General features: G+C 34.4%; 3 protein-coding genes across 5 annotated transcripts in view; 1 reads left to right on the top strand and 2 right to left on the bottom strand.

The window, feature by feature from the left end:
- The window catches only part of LOC111043204, a 34,241-nt gene extending 32,246 nt beyond the window's left edge, over positions 1–1,995 (top strand). The window contains exons 1-2 of one of the 2 annotated variants that reach the window (XM_039433896.1): positions 10–222; positions 1,360–1,995. In XM_039433896.1, the coding sequence (XP_039289830.1) occupies positions 54–222; positions 1,360–1,469 (279 nt within the window). In that variant the 5' untranslated portion in view covers positions 10–53 and the 3' untranslated portion in view covers positions 1,470–1,995. Of the gene's footprint in view, positions 1–9; positions 223–1,359 lie in introns of those variants that run through there. The other variant, XM_039433897.1, reaches the window with a different exon arrangement.
- LOC111063472 (homeotic protein ultrabithorax) overlaps positions 1–20,603 on the bottom strand; it is a 481,856-nt gene that overhangs the window by 196,730 nt on the left and 264,523 nt on the right. The gene's annotated exons all lie outside the window — the stretch shown is intronic.
- Positions 4,435–6,217, bottom strand: LOC120352621. Its single transcript, XM_039433893.1, has 2 exons — positions 6,032–6,217; positions 4,435–4,836 (listed from the first exon to the last, which is right to left on the bottom strand). Exons 1-2 carry the CDS (start codon positions 6,201–6,203, stop codon positions 4,628–4,630), a joined length of 381 nt encoding a protein of 126 aa, XP_039289827.1. The 5' UTR covers positions 6,204–6,217; the 3' UTR covers positions 4,435–4,627.

The raw sequence follows: 20,603 nt of genomic DNA on the forward strand, positions 1-20,603 counted from the left end.
CTCTCCATGACCTTCAACTAAAATGGACAGTAGAAAATAGAAACTTGCGGTTAATGTTTGCTATAAAATGCAGCACATCTAAGCAAGTGATTACAGTATCCAAAATGAAGCTGGGACTGTTCATCTTTCCAATTCTTGTCTTCTCCATCAGCGTCTTCGCAGTCGGAGCTTCTCCGGCCGCGGATGATGAAGCACAAATGTTGGAGGAGATGATGGATGAATGTAAGTTACTTGAATTCAATTTTCCAGTTTTTCTTTCAATTTAGATAATGTGAATTGTTCACATTCAATGACTCTATTGATATAAGTACGATATGCTATGTATCTGTTGTCGGATATATTGCAGTACTGTACTGCTAGACAGTAATCTACAAAGTTTTACAACTACGTCAGCAATAAGGAATATACAATTTACAACAGTAGTATAGCACAACATTATAGCTCATGCGAGAAAGAAAGTTTCACTTTTATAAAGTTTCAAATAGTAAGCAAATCATTTTATCTTTCAAAGAGTGACTAAATCTTACAGTTTCAAAAAGTGAGCAAGTATTCCAAACAATGGCGTAGTCTCAAAATTTATGATTCTACACTTATCTGATATACCGAAAAGTTGGAAGGTCTTCCAAACAACGGCAAAACCTCAGACTTGACCGAGTTTTGACTTACCTTGAGTTTTGAAAAGTGAGCAAATCATTCATCTTTCAAAAAAGAGCAAGTATTCCAAGAAACAGCTTGAATTTAATCGAGTCTTCACTTATCTGATGTTCCGAAACGTTGGGAGGTCTCCCAAACAACGGCAAAACCTCAGACTTGACCGAGTTTTCACTTACCTTGAGTTTTGAAAAGTGAGCAAATCATTCATCTTTCAAAAAAGAGCAAGTATTCCAAGAAACAGCTTGAATTTAATCGAGTCTTCACTCATCAGATGTTTCGAAACGTTGGAAGGTCTCCCAAACAACGGAAAAACCTCAGAATTGACCGAGTTTTCACTCATCTTGAGTTTTCAAAAGTGAGCAAATCATTCATCTTTCAAAAAAGAGCAAGTATTCCAAGAAACAGCTTGAATTTAATCGAGTCTTCACTCATCTGTTGTTCCGAAACGTTGGGAGGTCTCCCAAACAACGGCAAAACCTCGGACTTGACCGAGTTTTCACTCATCTTGAGTTTTCAAAAGCGGGCAAATCATTCATATTTCAAAACAAAGGGCAAGTATTCCAAGAAACAGCTTGAATTCAATCGAATCTTCACTCATCTAAAGTTTTAAAAAATGAGATAATGTTAATTCTCCTTCAAGAAGTGAGAAAATGTAAATTGAGTTTCAAAAATTGAGCAAATAGCATTTCTCTTTCTTTGTTACAGTGTCGCATGCCGCTGCACAGGCAAGACATGTGAGATCTAGTGAGGATTGGGAGAGGAGTGATGGAAGAGAAAAACGTCAATGGCCAGATTCCCATGGTCGTCCATATTAGGCCCTGCAGCCTTTTCATGGATCCTCTCCAAGGAGAAGAAATCAATTCATGGATCCGGGGTTGATACCAACCACTCATCACCAGGAAAAGTAACAGCGGATATTGGGGTTTGGAGAGCTTCACTATGCGATTAATCCACTTAGTATTATCATAACCAATGCTTTTATGTTGGAAATATAATAAAAAAATGAATAAATAAATTTTTCTGTTCTCTGAAGAAATTTGGATTAACAGTTGGTTCCATTTTCTATGCTTGAAATTATTCTATTATTTGAAATGCTTCAATACTGAAGGTTGGAATGCTTCACGAAGCGATTGATCCAGATAATTTTCCAGTTCTGTAAGAAATTTATAGTTACAGTTAATTCTATTTCCTATGCATGAAATTATTCTATTATTCCAAAATGCTCATATTATTCGACTATGCTCAAAATAAGAAGTCACAGTTGATCATATTATGAAAAAAAGATTGTTACAAAACTGTTGTTTTGATTATATTATAATTATGCTTCTGCACACGAAATAATTGTTATTTATTCATTCACACCACTCCAACTCTAAAAGAAATGGGTATTGAGATATTTCCATAGTAACACTTCAAAAACAATTTAAAGCTGAACTTTCATAGAAATTTTCAAAATTTCAAAAAGTACCGTTTGAGGGAAACACAAAACACAATGAATTATTCATTTGAGGTAGACTCTGTTCACACTGTGCTACGCTCAGGAAGTAGAAGACTACATTATTAGGAGCTACAAGAGTACATTTAAAAAAACTAAGAGAGTATTTTCACATAGGTGAACGCACACAGACGTGTGAATATGGAGGGAGTGAACAATTCAAAATCATCTGACTCAGAACCAACTGCCGCCTTGGTGGATTTGGGCATGAATGTATCATCTATCAAGTCAAGATTGTATACCAATGATATAAAATCTAGAGTAGAGTATGAAAATCCAATGGGAGAATGTTCTAAAAACCATGTATTCTGATAAATTTTGTCAACTGTGATGGAAATCAGATAGGAAGGCTGGTAATCACATGGAAAACAATTTGAAAGTTTGATATTACTACGATTACTCTATGAAAATGCAGTGAACTGGATTGTTTTCAGAGTATTATTCTACTTTTCTTCTTCTTCTTATATATATATATATATATAATATATATATATATATATATATGAAAGCGAAATGGCACTCACTCACTGACTGACTGACTGACTGACTCACTCGCAGAACTAAAAATCTACCGGACCAAAAACGTTCAAATTTGGTAGGTATGTTCAGTTGGCCCTTTAGAGGCGCACTAAGAAATCTTTTGGCGATATTTTAACTCTAAGGGTAGTTTTTAAGGGTTTAAAAATAAAATAAAAATAAAAATCTCAGTACCCTTTTAGAAATATTTTATCGCAACATGTTTCGGACATTGATGCCATTTTCAAGTGATAACATGTTGTGATAAAATATTTCTAAAAGGATACTAGGATTTTTATTTTTTCTTCTTTCTTTCTTTCTTATATTTAATATAATTCTGAACTATGAATGATTGAGGAAGGAACAACAGGCTTGAAGCCCAAAACTGTTCCTTTCCCAAATTTGGATAGAAATTGTCCAAAAATAGGTTATGTTTCCACTTCATTATTTTTGTCCTATTTTGAGTCCAAAATGTTTAAGAACTAGGAATTTAGAGTTTAGGAAAGATGAAAACCGAATTAAATGAGAATCTTCACTAAACTTCACTAAATCACCACTGATAACTGAAAAATACAGTATTAATAATTGAAAATTTAAAAACTTAAATTGAAAATTTTAAAACTTAAATTGAAAATTTTAAAACTTAAATTGAAAATTTTAAAACTTAAATTGAAAATTTTAAAAAGAAACTCAAACTTACTCCTAAAATATTGTAAGGGGATTATCATATGAGAATATTTATCAGCATAATTCTCCAGTACAAGTAAATACTTGGGATGGGCATGCGCAGTAGAGGAAGCATACAGCGGGAGGGATACAGAGGTGCGATGTTGCCGTTTTGAAGCGGCCAGCGTTCTCCAACTTCTAGTGACTGTTCATATGCTCATGCTACACATGCGAAGTTTGCTGTCTGAAAGCAGTCAGACGACTGACAAATTGGTAACTGCGCTTCTACCTATTGCTCTATCAATCACTGTAATTGGCTGATCTCCCTCCATTTCTCTGCGCCGCATAATCCTCCAAGTCAGAAGTAATTTTGTGGAGACTATAGTGTCTAATAATGCACTCGTCTACTTCCTGCTTCGCTCAGTGCAAAGAGAAACGGGACGATGGAAAACTGGGCTGACGACAAACTGGGCTACCGCCAAAGTTGCACGCCGCCAAACTGTGCTGCATTCCTTAGAGTGCAAGTTTGGCGGTGCATGGAACGACAAACTGGACTGGAAAACCAGCCCAGTTTGTCGTCGGCCCATTTTGTCGCCAGTCCAGTTTGACCAGGTCCCAGAGAAACTACCTCAAATGAATAATATTCATTGTGTTTTGTATTTCCCTCAAACGTTATTACTTGAAATTTATTTGTTTTGTAATTCTTGTTATTTTGTTTTGTCTTGTTTTGTGTGTTTTTAATAAATTGAAATACTCATAATTTCTATAAAAGTTCAGCTATAAATTATGATTTTTGAAGTGTAACTATGGAAATATCTCAATAACCATTTCTTATAGAGTTGGAGTGGTGTGAATGAAGAAATAACAATTATTTCGTGTGCATAAGAATATATAATCAAAACAACAGAAGCTCCAATATTATTGTCTCGTAACAATAATTTTGTATATAGAATGATAGGCTTATAGAAACGAATGTAACTTCTGATCCAAGCTCAACACAATAATAAAATACAATTACAGTACCCTTCAATTAAAGAAATAATGAAACAAGAATACAAATTTTATTTGTATATATATATTACAAGTACAAGAAAGTAATCCCGAATTCAACACAATTAGTATTCTAAGCATTTTGGAATAATAGAATAATTTCGAGCATAGGAAATAGAATCAACTGTAACTATAAATTTCTTCAGAGAACTGGAACATTGTCTGGTTTGATAATATTATGTGGATTTATCTCATCCACCCTCCCCAATATCCTCTGTCACTTTTCCTGGTGATGAGTGGTTTGTATTAACCACCCCGGCGCCATGGAGGTCTTCTCCATGGTCGACTAGGCCGGTGGACAGGTCTCCCGTAAGGCCTTCGCCAACAAGCCTGTTTCCCTGGGGTACACGGTCCATAATCCGGCCATCTTCGACGTTGACGTTTTTGTCTCACACCACTCCTCTCCCAGACCTCACTGGATCTCACATGTCTTGCCTGTGCAGCGGCTTGCGTCACTGCAACAAACCAACAGAAATGTTATTTGCTCAATTTTTGAGACTGAATTTACATTTGTTCACTTTTTGGAAGAGAAATTACATTAGCTCACTTCTTGAAACTTTAAATGAGTGAAGACTCGATTAAATTCGAGCTGTTTCTTTGAATACTTGCTCTCTTTTTGAAAGATGAATGATTTGCTCACTTTTTAAAACTCAAGATAAGTGAAAACTCGGTCAAGTCTGAGTGAAGACTCGATTAAATTCAGGTTGTTTCTTGGAATACTTGCTCTTTTTTTGAAAGATGAATGATTTGCTCACTATTTAAAACTCAAGATAAGTGAAAACTCGGTCAAGTCTGAGTGAAGACTCGATTAAATTCAGGTTGTTTCTTGGAATACTTGCTCTTTTTTGGAAGATGAATGATTTGCTCACTTTTTAAAACTCAAGATAAGTGAAAACTCGGTCAAGTCTGAGTGAAGACTCGATTAAATTCAGGTTGTTTCTTGGAATACTTGCTCTTTTTTTGAAAGATGAATGATTTGCTCACTTTTTAAAACTCAAGATAAATGAAAAATCTATCAAGTCTGAGGGTTTTCCGTTGTTTGGAAGACCTTCTAACTTCTGGGAACATCAGATAATTGTAGTAGAATCGATTAAATTTTGAGCCATTATTTGGAATACTTGCTTAGTTTTTGAAACATGACAGATTTATTCACTCTTTGGGAGATAAAAATGATTTGCTTGCTATTTGAAACATTAGAAAAGTGAAGTTTCTTTTTTTGCTTGAGCTATAATGTTGTGCTATACTACTGTTGTATATTGTATATTGCTGACGTAGTTGTGACACTTTGTAGATTACGTTGTAAATAAATAGATAAATTACTGCAGTAAATTAATAATTTATAAATTATTTACAAATTTATAAATTTGTAAATAAATTACTGTAAATAATAAACAATTTATTGCAGTACTGCAAATAAATATATTCTGTACTGCAATAATTATATCCGACAACGGATACATAGAATACCATTATATCAATAGATACTTATATATTAGTATATATATATATATGTGTGTAATACTTATATAATTACTTATATATTAGTATATATATATGTATAATACTTATATCAATAGAGTCATTGAATGTGAACAATTTACATTATCCAAATTAGAAGAAAAACTGGAAAATTGAATTCAAGTAACTTACATTCATCCATCATCTCCTCCAACATTTGTGCTTCATCATCTGCGGCCGGAGAAGCTCCTCCAACTGCGAAGACTGAGATGAAAAAGACAAGAATTGGAAAGATGAACAGTCCCAGCTTCATTTTGGACACTGTAATCACTTGCTTAGATGTGTCGTATTTTATAGCAAACATTAACCGCAATTTTCTATTTTCCACTGTCCATTTTAGTTGAAGGTCATGGAAAGTGATACGAATAGCTTTCCACAATTTTTTATTTTCATTTTTCAATGATAACAGTGGCACCTGAGAGGAAATCAATGATGGAAAATAGCTATCCACAGAGGAATACGCGGTTAGGGTAGTGATGTAAAGGATGTTCGAATCTACTAAGGTTTAGAAGTGGGACCACAGACGGCCTTGCATAATGGAAGAGTTGAGTGATAATAATATATTTTTCTTTGCAATCACAGAAGTGCAATTATAATAAGTTCTCAGGAAATAGTAATCTATGAATATTATAAAGAACGGGCAACCTGGTTAGAGATACAAAATGAGAACAGGATCAACTCTTCTTGTCACTTGTTTCTCACCCGTAGCATAATTGCTATCATCATTATGTCATTATTAACAAGTTATTCAAATTTGTATGTTGGAGAAAGCACCATTTTCTCTATCACCATAGAGAAAAATAGCATAAGTAGATATCCCATGGTATAGGGTGTTTATGTCGTAACTTTTTCCGTTATCTCAAGCCGATAGTCCACGTAATTCTTTCCCATAAAGCTATGTGACGCTGGCAGTCTCTCATATTGTGCCGTTCATACACTCTCACCCGGACAAAACAGTAAAAATCTACAATAATAGACAGTAATCGGCTTGAGATAACAGTGAAAGTTGCGACATAAACGTACTATACCATGGGATATCTACTTACGCTATTGTGTCTTTATGATATGAGTTTTAACTGACATATTATTTATAAGTTTTCAATTATTATATTTTCACAATTTTAAAAATGTATCTAGTCTTACTTTGTAAATGAATGTTAAAATTTTAATGTACCTACGTGACTATTGTCTATGCTTACTATTGTTTAGCCATGACAAGTAATAAATTGAATTGAATTGAAAAAAAGATAATATATTTTTTTCAGACGAAGAATTTATTTCAATTTTATTAAAAACACACAAAACAAAACAATTGTGTAATCATCACGTATTATATAATTCGACAAGCCAGTTAAAGAGTTCTTCTTTCGCCTATATTTCTTTCTATTCTCCTCCATGTTGTACAATTAGGAACATAAATCATATAGCGAGCTTGTATTTTGGTTCTAGTCCAGGAGTGGTATGGTTTTGGTGGAGGATGAGGAGGTGAATGAGGAGTAGAGGAGTAGGGAGAGGATGAGGAGGACGAGGAGGAGTAGTAGAAGGAGGAGGAGGTGGTGGTGTAGTGAGTGGAGGAGGAAGAGGAGGTTGTCTTGAAGGATGAGAGGTGGGGTGGTATGGCGGTCTATCTGTATCTAATGAATCTCGCTTGGAACGCATAAATTATGGCAACATGGCGGCTTGAATTCTAATGCCGAGTCTGAAAACTTAATCGGAATGAAAAAGCTGTTCCACAAAAGACTCCAAGCTGGAGAAAGAACGATAAAGAGAATAGAAAGAGGGTGATGGATGTTCAATGTTGAGGAAGAGTGAGAGAAAATAAGAATAAAACGGGAAGGAGAGAGAAGTAGAGAGAGAGAGAGGGTGATGGATGTTCAATGTTGAGGAAGAGTGAGAGAAAATAAGAATAAAACGGGAAGGAGAGAGAAGTAGAAGGACAAAACGAGAAAAAAGAGAATAGGGGGTGGAAAGAGAAGTGAGAAGAAAGAATGAGAGAGGAGAGAAAAAGAGGGAGAGAGGACATAGATGAGAGAGAGGATACAGAAGAGAGAAAAGATGGAAAAAATAGATATACGAGAGAGAGAGACATAACAGAGGAATGAAAAAGTAAAAACAAGAGACTAAGTGAAAGAGCATTATGAAGAGTTAATTGAGATTCTGAATGAGAAAAATATGACATTTAATGCAGATATTTAACTAAGATATTTGAAAGAGTGAGAGAGTGTTGGAGGTTGGGAAACAGAAAATATGATATATAATAATAATAAAATAATATTCTTCATTTTACCTTGAAATTCTTACATCAGTATTAGAAAAAGAAGAGAGATTATTTATAATTTGTTAATTTATTTTATAATTTGAAAGAGTGAGAGAGTGTTGGAGGTTGGGAAACAGAAAATATAATATTATAATAATAAAATAATATTCTTCATTTTACCTTGAAATTCTTACATCAGTATTAGAAAAAGAAGAGAGCATAATAGTTTTTGGAGGTATAAGAATATTAGTAAGAGATGAAAAATTCAAAAAGTGATAGAAAAAGGAAGGAAGAATCCTGAATATTTCACATAATGCATTTCCTACATTTTCCAATATCAACATGATACAGTAAAATTATTGGAAAAGAGGTAGATAATCACAAGTGAATAAAATCAAACATAACTAGAAGTGAAAATAATTGAAATTATTAAGGAAGGGAAAGGATAATGAGGGTAAATATTACATCGGAGTAGGAATAGCAACCGAATTTTCAACGTCGATATTTCAAGAAAAGAGCTGGATAAAGATGGATGTTCAGAGGAAGAATATCAATTCGTGACGTCATAATGCATGGATGCTGCACTGCACTATCAAACATTATAGCTCACTCTCTCTCACACCCACTCTCTCTCTCTCACTCATTCTCTCTCTCACTCTTTCTCTCTCATCTTTCAATCTTCCTCCTCGCTTACTCATCACACCTTCCATTCTATCTTAATCCTCGAATACAAGAACAGAGGAGGACAGGAGTAGTCGTGTTTTAGTTTATTGCAAACACATCTGAGAACATGTTGGCAAATAATAGAGACCTGTGTTTTTGCTTTTCGCGCGCTCGCGCCAACTCTAATCTACCCGCCAAATCTAACCTTATATCAGAAATTTATGGAATCTTGCAGCTCGGCTCATTCAGCAATAATATTATTCGAGGCTCCACACAACCATCGACCCGTTTTTTATTATTTACAACCAACAACAACGGCGCACCAATGATGAAAAAGTAACCAGATAAATAATAAACCAATAAAAATCTTGTCAAAATAAAAATTCAATATCTCGTAACCGAGCCCATGAATAATACGTGGGCCACAATTAAAATGAATTTGCATATTGTAGCTTCCTTCTACGGCTGGTGGCAGGGTCATAAATTTTTGGGCTAATGAAAGATTTCACCAGTGGCCAAACTGTAATACTTTTGGGCCGTATATTAAACTGGGCCTTGCCAGATTAAGACATAAGAAATAGTGTCTGACATTATAATGTCGGCAGGAAATATGAAACGTAACTGGTTTCTCTCACGAATAAAGTACTGTATATGTTATGTCTGAAGTAATACGATGTGGACTATTCTCAGAGCTGAGGGTAAGGTGTTTTGTTAATAAATATTGTTTGAAAAAGTCGCTCCTCAATTGACTTATATGGAGTAAAAAACTTCAGAATGAAACGTTTTTTGAAGTTTTAAAACTAAACAAATGATCATGCAGTTCCTGATAATTGAAAATAATTATGTGGATTTTGAATATGATGCTCTAAGAATTATGTGGATTTTGAATATGATGCTCTAAGAGTTATGTGGATTTTGAATATGATGCTCTGAGAATTATATGAATTCTGTATATCAATATACAGAGAAATAGACATAGAGAAATACAATCAATATACATAGAGTAATAGCATAGAGGAACAATAGCGTAAGTAGATATCCCATGGTATAGGGAATTTATGTCGCAACTTTTTCTGTTATCTCAAGCCGATTACTGTCGATTATTGTCAATTTTTACTGTTTTGTTGAGGTGATAGTGTATGAACGGTACAATTTGAGAAACTACCAGTGTCACACAGCTGCATAAGAAAGAACTATGTGAACTATCGGCTTGGGATAACAGTAAAAGTTGCAACATAAATTCCCTATACCATGGGATATCTACTATGCTATCGTTTCTCTATGGTAATAGCTTCTAATAATAAAGCTCTTTTGGATCCAAAATAAGTTTTCTTATTTCGCAAAATTGTAGTTCAATCATGTTTCAGGAATTGAATAAATGATCATGCAGTTTCTGATACTGATTCAAACTATTTGTGTTGTTTTTCAATAGGATGCTTAAGAATGAATGAAGCTGATTTGAATTCAACCATTTTTTCTTCATCTTTTGTCGATCGACGAAATTGTTAGTACCATAATTTTTCTGTACAAGAGATTACTTACGTCATTGGAATGGAACATGTTGTAATTCAGAATTCATGAACATACCTGAAAGTACAAGAATATATCATTAGAGACAGAATAAAATTTTGACAATAAATGTTATTGCAATAGGAGTTAATGCTAATTCAAGGTCTCTTGAAGTCAATGACAGTCAATGTTGCTCAAAACATCTGCGAAAACAAAGGCTGTGCAAAGGCTAAAAATAAACTTTCTACTCGTGATATTTTTCCAAGTTTTTCGATTTGTATATCATCAAGCTATCAAAATGAAAAAGTTTTCTTAGGAAAACATTTTTTTCTGATCATTACTTTTCGAGATATGAGCGCCTAAAGTTTAAGTTTTTGGGACAGAACATTTCAAATTTGGTATTATATAAATTCATGAGATTCAGAGGATAGATTCTTCATGGTATTGTTTATCTAGTAAAACAAAAATTTTCTGAAAATATCAATTTTTAAGATAGTTATTCAAACTAAAAATAACTTTTAGTTGAGTTATTCTTGGTAAATTACCAGAATAACCAGAAAATTTTTGTTTAACGAGATCAACAATACCTTGAAGAATCCATCTTCTAAATCTCATGGATTCATATTTTACCGAATTTGAAATGTTCTGTCCCAAAAATGTCAACTTTAGGCGCTCATATCTCAAAAAGTAATGATCAGAAAAAAATGTTTTCCTGAGAAAACTCTTTCATTTTGATTTCTTGATGATATACATATCAAAAAACTATGAGAAATATCACGAGTAAAAAGTTTATTTTCAGCCTTTGCACAGCCTTAACCTATTTCGGACTATGTGTAACCTTATCTGAATTTGGGAGAGGAATAGCACAAGATTACCTTATTTTTTCTCTCCTTATAATTGTTATGATGTACTTATTGTAAGAATCAATAAAGAAGAAAGACTGTTTATCTCAATCTGCATGAATTCCTCCAATTCTTCTACCTTGGAAAACCGTGTCATACACATCTGTCATCCTCTCTGTTAACAAACTCAAGGAGAAAACTATCAAGACATTCCCATGAAATATGGGAAAACAGTAGGGCAAGGAACGCGCCACAAGAACAAGGAACAAACTTCCACTGGTAACAAAAGTAAGATTATGTACAGACGAAGGCAACCAGAATATTTATTGCCAAGTTGAACAACGACCTGAACAAGTTGAGGTTGAGAACAAACAACTAACTTTGCGCTCAACGAAGACCCGCGGCTGAGTTAATATTGGTCGGATATTATATTTTCCCACAAGTTGGGCTTCTTTGTTTTCTGTTTCATACAAGAGTAATATTCACAGCAGAAACTGCGAAAAAGGGTGAGTTATGATGTTCAGATGACAGAATCGATAATTTATTATGATAAATAATAAATTCATAGCAGGAACTGCTCTATGAATTCAATTAATTGTGTTTTCCTTCTTCACAGAGTCTGAAATTAGTAGAAAAACTAAAAAAACTGAACATACAGTAATTCATATAAAGCGGGAACTGTAAAAAAGCAGGGGTGAGTTTATGATGTTCAGATGACAGAATTGATAATTTATTATAATAAATAATAAATTCATATAGAGCAGGAACTGCTCTATGAATTCAATTAATTGTGTTTTCCTTCTTCACAGAGTCTGAAATTAGTAGAAAAAAACTTAACAGACAGTAATTCATATAGAGCAGGAACTGTGAAAAGGGGTGAGTTTATGATGTTCAGATGAGAGAATCGATAAATCATGATAATTGCAATAAATAACTCCAATTTGCACAGTATGGGATACTTTTGAAGTTTTTAAAAATTGAAGAACTCGATTACTGTGGTATCCTGTTCAGTTTTTGCATAAGAGTAATGTGTCAATCAATCAATCATTTACTTCTTTCCAAAACATACATGAAACAGTATTCTACTAGTATTGAATAGATCAATCTCAAGTTTCAAATTATTGCAGTTTCACTGCTGCCAAGAATTTGTTTTCTTAGAAAATTCATTGTTTTTTGTGTTTATCGCGCTTCTTCCGGCAATAAAATAGAATTTTGGCAAAAGAGATTCAATTCCGTAATATAAAGGTGCGTACAGATATACGCGCCTCCAACACGCTCCGCGCACGCTCTGCACTCGTTCCGCAATCGCTCCGATCATAAACGTTACGGGAGATGTTAGCTCTTCTCGCGTTCCACTCTTGCTCCCCGGTCGATCATCAATCGATCTGCTCGAGTGACGTTCGATTGCGGAGCGCGAAAGTCTGTACGCGCCTTAATGAAAATCATTCCTCAGGTTCAATCAAGAACTGAATGGGAATGATTTTTCATAGTGATTATTTTCGTATTGATCCCTTAATAGGTAGTAGTCCTAATCTAATATAAGCTCACCCTTTTAAAATATATGTATTCAGGGCTACTCATTTTTATTTATAAAATAACATAATAGTACCATGTAATTTTATAAATAAAAGCTCACCCTTATCTTACAGTTGCTGACATCTATTAATTCCACAGGAAGCTCACTTGTATTTCACACATAACAGAATTAGGAGCCTGTTCCGAGTCAGTGCTAACTGAACTAAGCATTCGAAAGTAAGATTTCTTTCTTAGAGCTCGCTAACTTGGAGCTTGAATATTTAGAGCGTCGACAAATCTATGAGGCGAAATGGCTTAACTAAAAGAAAAAACCGGATAGGATACATCAGACAGAGAGAGAAGTGTGCTGCAAGGGGGAAATCCGGAAAACCGTTGAAGAAAACGAAAAAAGTTATTTCATGCAATTCAAAACAGTCCGAGCCAGAGCTTTGTGCAGAAGAATAGGATAAATCACAGATCCCTTGGCTGAATCCTTTTTGCTTTTCCATTTTTGTTCTTCCTGGAATAAATTCGGGACCCGTTATTTCATAAATATGAAAACAACCAAATGTAGATATTCTTGGATTCTTACGGCTCAAGTAACTTTGGATAACATGTAGTGTAAATCGCATGAATCATTCGACACTCGCCCTAAACTGAGGGGAATTTTAAAGTAGTGTTTTTAAGTGTAATATTGTCCTTTCACTGCTTTAATGATAATAATAATAATATTCGTATGGCTTTTATTGGTGGGGAATTCCTGATGGCAGTTCCACCTCGCCTGGATATATCATTTGAGCCATCAATGGGCCTTACGACTGTCATACTTCAGCCGGGACCGACAGTTTAACGTGCCCATCCGATAACACGGGAGTGACCTGTTCAAAAACTTTTGGCTCTGAGTGGGGTTTGAACCCGGGATCTCTAGGATGCTACGCAAGCACTCTAACTGCTTTGAATGTTTAGTTTAATTTGTGAAGAGCTTGGTATACCACGTTGTATTATTATGTGGAGGAAATCAATACCTTGTCCTTCAATTTCTTTGATCGTAGTTTATCTATTCTCGTAATGAGTTTGAAATACTTAGTCTATCCACATAGCAAATGTTCATGATCATCAACAAGAGTTCTTCAGTGATGATCTCTGATGATGATCTCCAATTGATGATCTTGATGATCATCATTAAGATCTATTGATGACCATTGATGATCTCCAATTATTATTATTACTCCATTCAAAGTTGAACAACGAGGCCTTTCTCGATGAGAAGAATAATTAATATTTATATTCTAGTTCTATAACTTATAATATAAAATTATTTTCTTGAATGTATAATGAATTATTCGTCACTTGAAACATAACATCCTTGTTGTATTTGTAAGTGATTTCCAAATTTCCACAAGAAAATATTCATGAGTGAAATTGACATTCTCCATTCGAAAAAAGCTTGAAATGTCCATTAAAAGGTTTCTGAAAATTCTTTTCGAATTTCTTTTGTTGATTTCTTTTGTATAACAGACAACTGAATCATTGTACACGACACTCAAACTCTCTTTACTTACTTACTTTACTTTTCTTGTTCGTCACAATCACTGAACTGCATTAAGGGAGCAACGATCCCGCAGTATATGACACGTCAAAGTTTAATCTAATATCTACCATCCCTCCTATTTCAACACAACAGATCCCACATAACATACATCAATCAAACACTATTCAACAAAGAAGTCTGCTAACCTGTACGGACACAATACAATAAGGAATTCCCTGAGTGTTTTTTTTTTTGAACTCCTTCAAGCCATCAATTTCTCTTATGTGAGATGGGATTGAATATTTTCATTCCCATATAAAACGGGCCACTCTCCAGCAGGCTTAGTCTGTGATGTGGGTAAACAAAACCTCTCAAATCATGTGAGCTGGTAAAATATTACAAAATGAGTTATTATCCTGTGAATGAATTGAGGTTTGGTAACATAAACTACAACTTCTGAGCAAACTGTTGAATGAACTGACTAATCTCGATTTTGGCTTTTTTCACAATAATTCTGAGAAACGTCTAATTTCATGATTTTTGTTTCCCCTTTTCTCTTTCTCACTCCATTCATAATTTTTTGATGAATCAGTTCCCAGAATAGGTTGTTAACAAAGGCTAACCTTCAACATATCACGTTCGAAAGTAATAAATCATTCTTTCTGAGCACTAAACGTGCTCCAGGGCTTTTAGTTTGCATCACACACCCTTTTTAGAATTATGAGAGTTTTAACGTTTCTAATCATTGATGAGGAAATTGTGTTCTAAGCTAGAATATAACTTCAGCACTTGAGACGACAGTTCTAAAATTTTCATTAGTGCTTATTATTCTTCAAAAATAAAGTATTGAGCAGTCAGAATTGTATTTGTGAGTTTGTAAATGGATTGAATATTATAGATCACGTCCTAATTAAATAAAATGTTGTAAAAGTTATTCAAAGCTTGTTAATTGAATTTGTGGATGCTGAGATAGGAAAATCTGAATTCTGTAGTTGTTTGCTACATCCAATAAATGAATACCTTAAGGTTCATGTGAGCTTAGTTTCAATAATTGTGAACATACTCATCCTATTATGTATGCTGTGTATGAATGTACATTGCATGCTTGTATTTTGTTGGAAACAAATAAATTCAATTCAACTCAATACCGGCCTGATCAACAGAAATCGATAGAAATAGTAGACAAGAATGAATACTATTGTCATTCCTCAATGGAAAAAGAAACTGATTTAATTCAACGAAGCTTCAATGTCACTCTATCACTCTCTCACTCTATACACAAAATCTAATAGAATATGGTACAGCCAAATTAACAACATAATAATCAGGGCTTCTATACCAGAAAGTTGAAAAGTTTGAGCAGAGAAAACTTCTATAATTGTATTGTCTTCTAATAATTGCTATATTTGTATTCTGTGGTTTGAGGTACCCGGTAGATTATCTATGAATTTAAATTATGATATCAACTTGTGAACTTCTAAAAATGAATAGACTTGATATCACGTTGTATACTTTGTATAGACTAGATATTGACCAATCATAGATAACATCTAGTCGTTTTACTCAGTATGAATAACTATCACAATATTAGCTTCACAACTACTCAGATAATAGTGGCAGATACATAATTCACAACTCAAATAGTAAACTCCCAATGCAGATTTTGCAAGAGTCAATTGACAAAATCATAAGTTATTTATCTATTGGTATGGATTTCATCAGCAGAGAGACTAGCCATACACACACATCGATTTTTGGTCGTACAATATGAATTGTATAAGATTGAACTGAACTCAACAAACATAATCTGTTTAATCTAATAGAGTTTATATGGATGGCAAAAATCGTATGAACATAAATCGATGTAGAACATAGCTAGAACATAGCTGTAGAACAATCGATGAACACAGCTAGCCAGATACTCATGGATGTTCTGTTTTGCGGTATTACCAAATTTCATTCCCTATTCACACTCAAGCTTATAATTTATATATTGGGTTCTTCAAGTTGAATAATTCTACTAGAAACGACCAACTGATTCAGTTAGTTTCAAAAATTGATAAATTTATTAATGGATTCTCATTTTATCCCAACATTTGGATGATTTGAGATAACACTCAGTTAGATTAATAACCAAGTTCACTAACTAACTCAGTTAGTTTACTATCGAAGTTTACTAACTAACTCAGTTAGTTTACTATCGAAGTTTACTAACTAACTCAGTTTACTATCGAAGTTTACTAACTCAGTTAGTTTACTATCGAAGTTTACTAACTCAGTTAGTTTACTATCTAAGTTTACTAACTCAGTTAGTTTACTATCGAAGTTAATAACCAACTCAGTAAGTTTACTAACTTCGAACTCCATGGCATGGAATGAACTTAACAATAGAACAAAATTCATTGTTTAGAATTTGATTGTACTAATTCATAGGCGAAATGGGATGTTGCAGGTTTAGTAGTGTTAGAGCTGATGTCAGCACTATTCGTAATATAATGTGTTTATGATGGTGACTCGTTATTTGGCACCAATATACGAGCTGTTCGCGATAATGGTATTGGCCGGACTAGCGGGGTTCTCGCATGGACAGCGCCGGATTAACATATGATGTACAGTCAGTCCGCTGTACATATCGTCATTATCAACATGGCATCAAGTCCAGCTACAACAAGTTCCATCATGTGTTGATACATATGGGAGCGTTTACAGGGAAACACCAGGCTGTGTGCATGTAAATACAGGCTCCAACGTCTGTGGGGATTTGAAGCTATCGATGTGCCACTGTATCCAGTGATGCATGACATCCATGCATCACTCAGCTAGCGATAATGGTGTCGATCGTAGATGGAGCGAGTGCAGAAGAGGTACCAACCCAACTTCTACCAGGCTAGACAAAGAGGAACCTACTCACTCCCTGCTACCAGGCTAGACAAAGAGGTACCTACTCACTCCCTGCTACCAGGCGCTGAGTTATCGGTTACATCGTATTTCAGCCAAAAGATCGAGCCAGCTAACACTCGCGGTCCACTTCAATTCCGTCCCCGTCATATCGGACCCTTTTTTATTATTTATTCCGGTGTGTATCGGCAAAATAAATAAATTCTTCCCCCACCACTCACACCGGAACCGGAAGCAAAAAACTAGCTGCTTGCAGTATCGTGTAACCCTGAAATTTGAAGCTGGAATTTAACGCATTTTCAACTTCCACTTTTTGCTGTGCAACAACGACAGATTCATCCCGTCCTGTTGTTCATTTGTTGCAGTTTTTTTATATAAATTTTCCCATCGTTTGCATTTTCCATGCTTCCAGAATGAAACTGATCTTTTTTCTATCTCTTTTGATTTCAAATCTATTTCACTCTCTTCATACACAACCCTTTCTCTTCTCATCTTACTCTCATACTCAATTATCTTCCCTTTTTCCCAATTTTCCCCTTTTTTCTCCATTCTAATGTCAATTTTAATGTTAGTTTCCAATCATCACTCCTCTTTATCATACTCTCTACCACTTGATTCAACCATCCTTCTCTTTGTCATCCATTTCTTCAGTATTGAATCTACTCATTGTCAGTCTTCTCTGTATTAATGATGTTTTTCTTCGGCATCTTCACTTTTCCTAATTTTTATCTCTCAATCAATTTTATATTCACATTTTTCCCCATTCTCACCTCCTCCCACCAACGTCACCTCTCTCCTATCACCCACAACACTTGTTATAGTGTTGATTCATAGTTGAGAATGATATTTTATGTATGAATGTATAAATAAATGAATATTCAAAAGTGTGATGGATAAAGGCAATCAGCCATCCATCCTATTCTACCCTCCATTACACTCAATTATTTTATATCATTCCTTCTTCTTCTGTCCCGATCTTCACAGTAAATGATATATTCCTCATTAACCTACATGTATAACGTAATTCCTCATTCTCAACTTTCCCCAATCCTGTCACCTTCTTATCATCATCTATCTCTGTTCAACTGTTCTATCACTCAACCCATTCTCTCTCTCTCTCTCTACAACATCAAAGAATGGACATTGATATGTCCAAAGCTCCGCCAATTTATGTAGATGCATAACAATATGATTATTATCTATAGTTATTATATTACAAATTGCTTTTTCATATCATATACAGTTCTATAGTTATTTTCCTAGTCTATATTATGTAAATTCATCTATATTTTGCTGTATTGTAAGCTATTGTATATAAGTGTATAAGCCAGTATATATTGTAATCTACATAAATAAAGTACTCAATCAATCAATCAATCAATCAACGTCTCTCTCATCCATCCATCTATACTACCCTTCATTCCACTCAATTATTTTATATCATTCCCTCTTCTTTTGTCTCGATCTCACAGTAAATAATTTATTCCTCATTAACCTACATTTATAACAAAACTTCTCATTATCAACCTTCCCCAATCCTGCCACCTTCTTCTCATCATCTATCTCTGTTCAACTGTTTCAATCACTCAACCCATTCTCTCTCTCTCCAACGTCTCTCTCTCATCCATCCATCTATACTACCCTTCATTCCACTCAATTATTTTATATCATTCCCTCTTCTTTTGTCTCGATCTCACAGTAAATAATTTTTCCTCATTAACCTACATTTATAACAAACTTCTCATTATCAACCTTCCCCAATCCTGCCACCTTCTTCTCATCATCTATCTCTGTTCAACTGTTCCAATCACTCAACCCATTCTCTCTCTCTCTCTACAACGTCTCTCTCTCATCCATCCATCTATATTACCCTTCATTCCACTCAATTATTTCATATCATTCCCTCTTCTTTTGTCCCGCTCTCACAGTAAATAATTTTTTCCTCATAAATCTACATGTATAACATGATTCCTCATTATCAACCTTCCCCAATCCTGTCACCTTCTTCTCATCATCTTTCTCTGTTCAACTGTTCCAATCACTCAGCCCATTCACTCTCTCTCGCACTCCTACCAAACGATCAATCGCCTCAAATCCGGTAGTTCCGTTGTGCCGCCATTCACATTCTCTATCCTTTCCTGGCTGCTTTATCCCAGACTGAGTTATATTGGCAGCGCGCAGGATTCAAAAATAGTAGCGCAACCCTTTTGTTCTACAGCGCACCCAAAAATTTTCGCATTTTTTTCGTCTTTTCCGCCTTTGTTTCAACATATGGCCGCCGGAAAGCACCCTCCTACAACAACCCTTCCCGCTTGCAAAGATACAGATCCGACTATATTTCAAAGCTAAACCCTCCTCATCGATAATCGCCTGATAAATGAATTATTTACCGCAGAAAAGACAATATCGGCAGGCTGCTCGGTCCCTGATAGCTTAGCGCACTGACCAGCGGATTCGTTGCTGGCTGCTTGTTTATTTAGCTTGGTTTACGAGATAATCTCTGGTTTCTACTCGCTGTATCACAACCATCCTTCTCACCGGACTGTGATTATTCTCTAACTTTCTCTATCTCTATATGATCTTATCTACCTATATAATTATTTTTCTGTTTTTTTTTCTCTTAAATATTCATATTAGTTAAAACTTTTACAATATTTCCATTCATAAATAGATCCTTAGTTTAATCAATTAAATTGACGTTTCGGTAGAGAGTTAGTGGGGAGGATATTTTGAATATTCTTTCCGAAGAATGGACATTGATATGTCCAAAGTTCCGCCAATTTATGTAGATGCATAACAATATAATTATCTATAGCTATTATATTACAAATTGCTTTTTCATATCATATACAGTTCAATAATTATTTTCTTAGTCTATATTATGTAAATTCATCTATAATTTTTCTGTATTGTAAGCTATTGTATATAAGTCTATAAGCCAGTATATATTGTAATCTACATAAATAAAGTACTCAATCAATCAATCTCTCTAACGTTTAGTGGCATAGATCTGTCATTCTTTCTTACTCTCTCTCCCTATATCACTATAAACCTCATATCATAGTAGTTTGTTATCTAAATTTGGGAGAGAAATAGTACAAGGAGTATCCTCAGTTTTCCTCTCCCTGTCTTGTAAAAGAAAAGAAATAAAGAAAATGTAGTTTCAAATTGCGTTTTATTCTTTCATTGTTTGTTCATTATTATCCAATTCATAATTTGTTAATTTCGATATAGGTACAATTTCTGATGAAAGATTATTTATTGAAGAGATCTTATATTATTGAAGATGTTGCTGTATTGAAAGATATTGTATATGTTTAGTTGTATCGTATTAGTTTATAAGCCTGATATATCGTAATCAGCAAGAATGTCTCTCCTTCATATCTAGCTTTGATCGAACTACATGAATTTCACAATCATGCAAAAGAAAATCATTCCCCAATCCTGCCACCTTCTTCTCATCATCTATCTCTGTTCAACTGTTCCAAT

This window comes from Nilaparvata lugens, chromosome 8, assembly GCF_014356525.2.
Source record: "Nilaparvata lugens isolate BPH chromosome 8, ASM1435652v1, whole genome shotgun sequence".
In the NCBI taxonomy this organism is placed as follows: Eukaryota; Metazoa; Arthropoda; class Insecta; order Hemiptera; family Delphacidae; genus Nilaparvata; species Nilaparvata lugens.

Excerpts from the sequence above, each read along its gene's own strand:
- LOC120352621 (XM_039433893.1), bottom strand. The coding sequence starts at position 6,203 with ATGTTTGCTATAAAATACGACACATCTAAGCAAGTGATTACAGTGTCC. Across the intron at positions 4,837-6,031 it reads GGAGGAGATGATGGATGAAT|TGACGCAAGCCGCTGCACAG; the intron begins GTAAGTTACTTG and ends GGTTTGTTGCAG.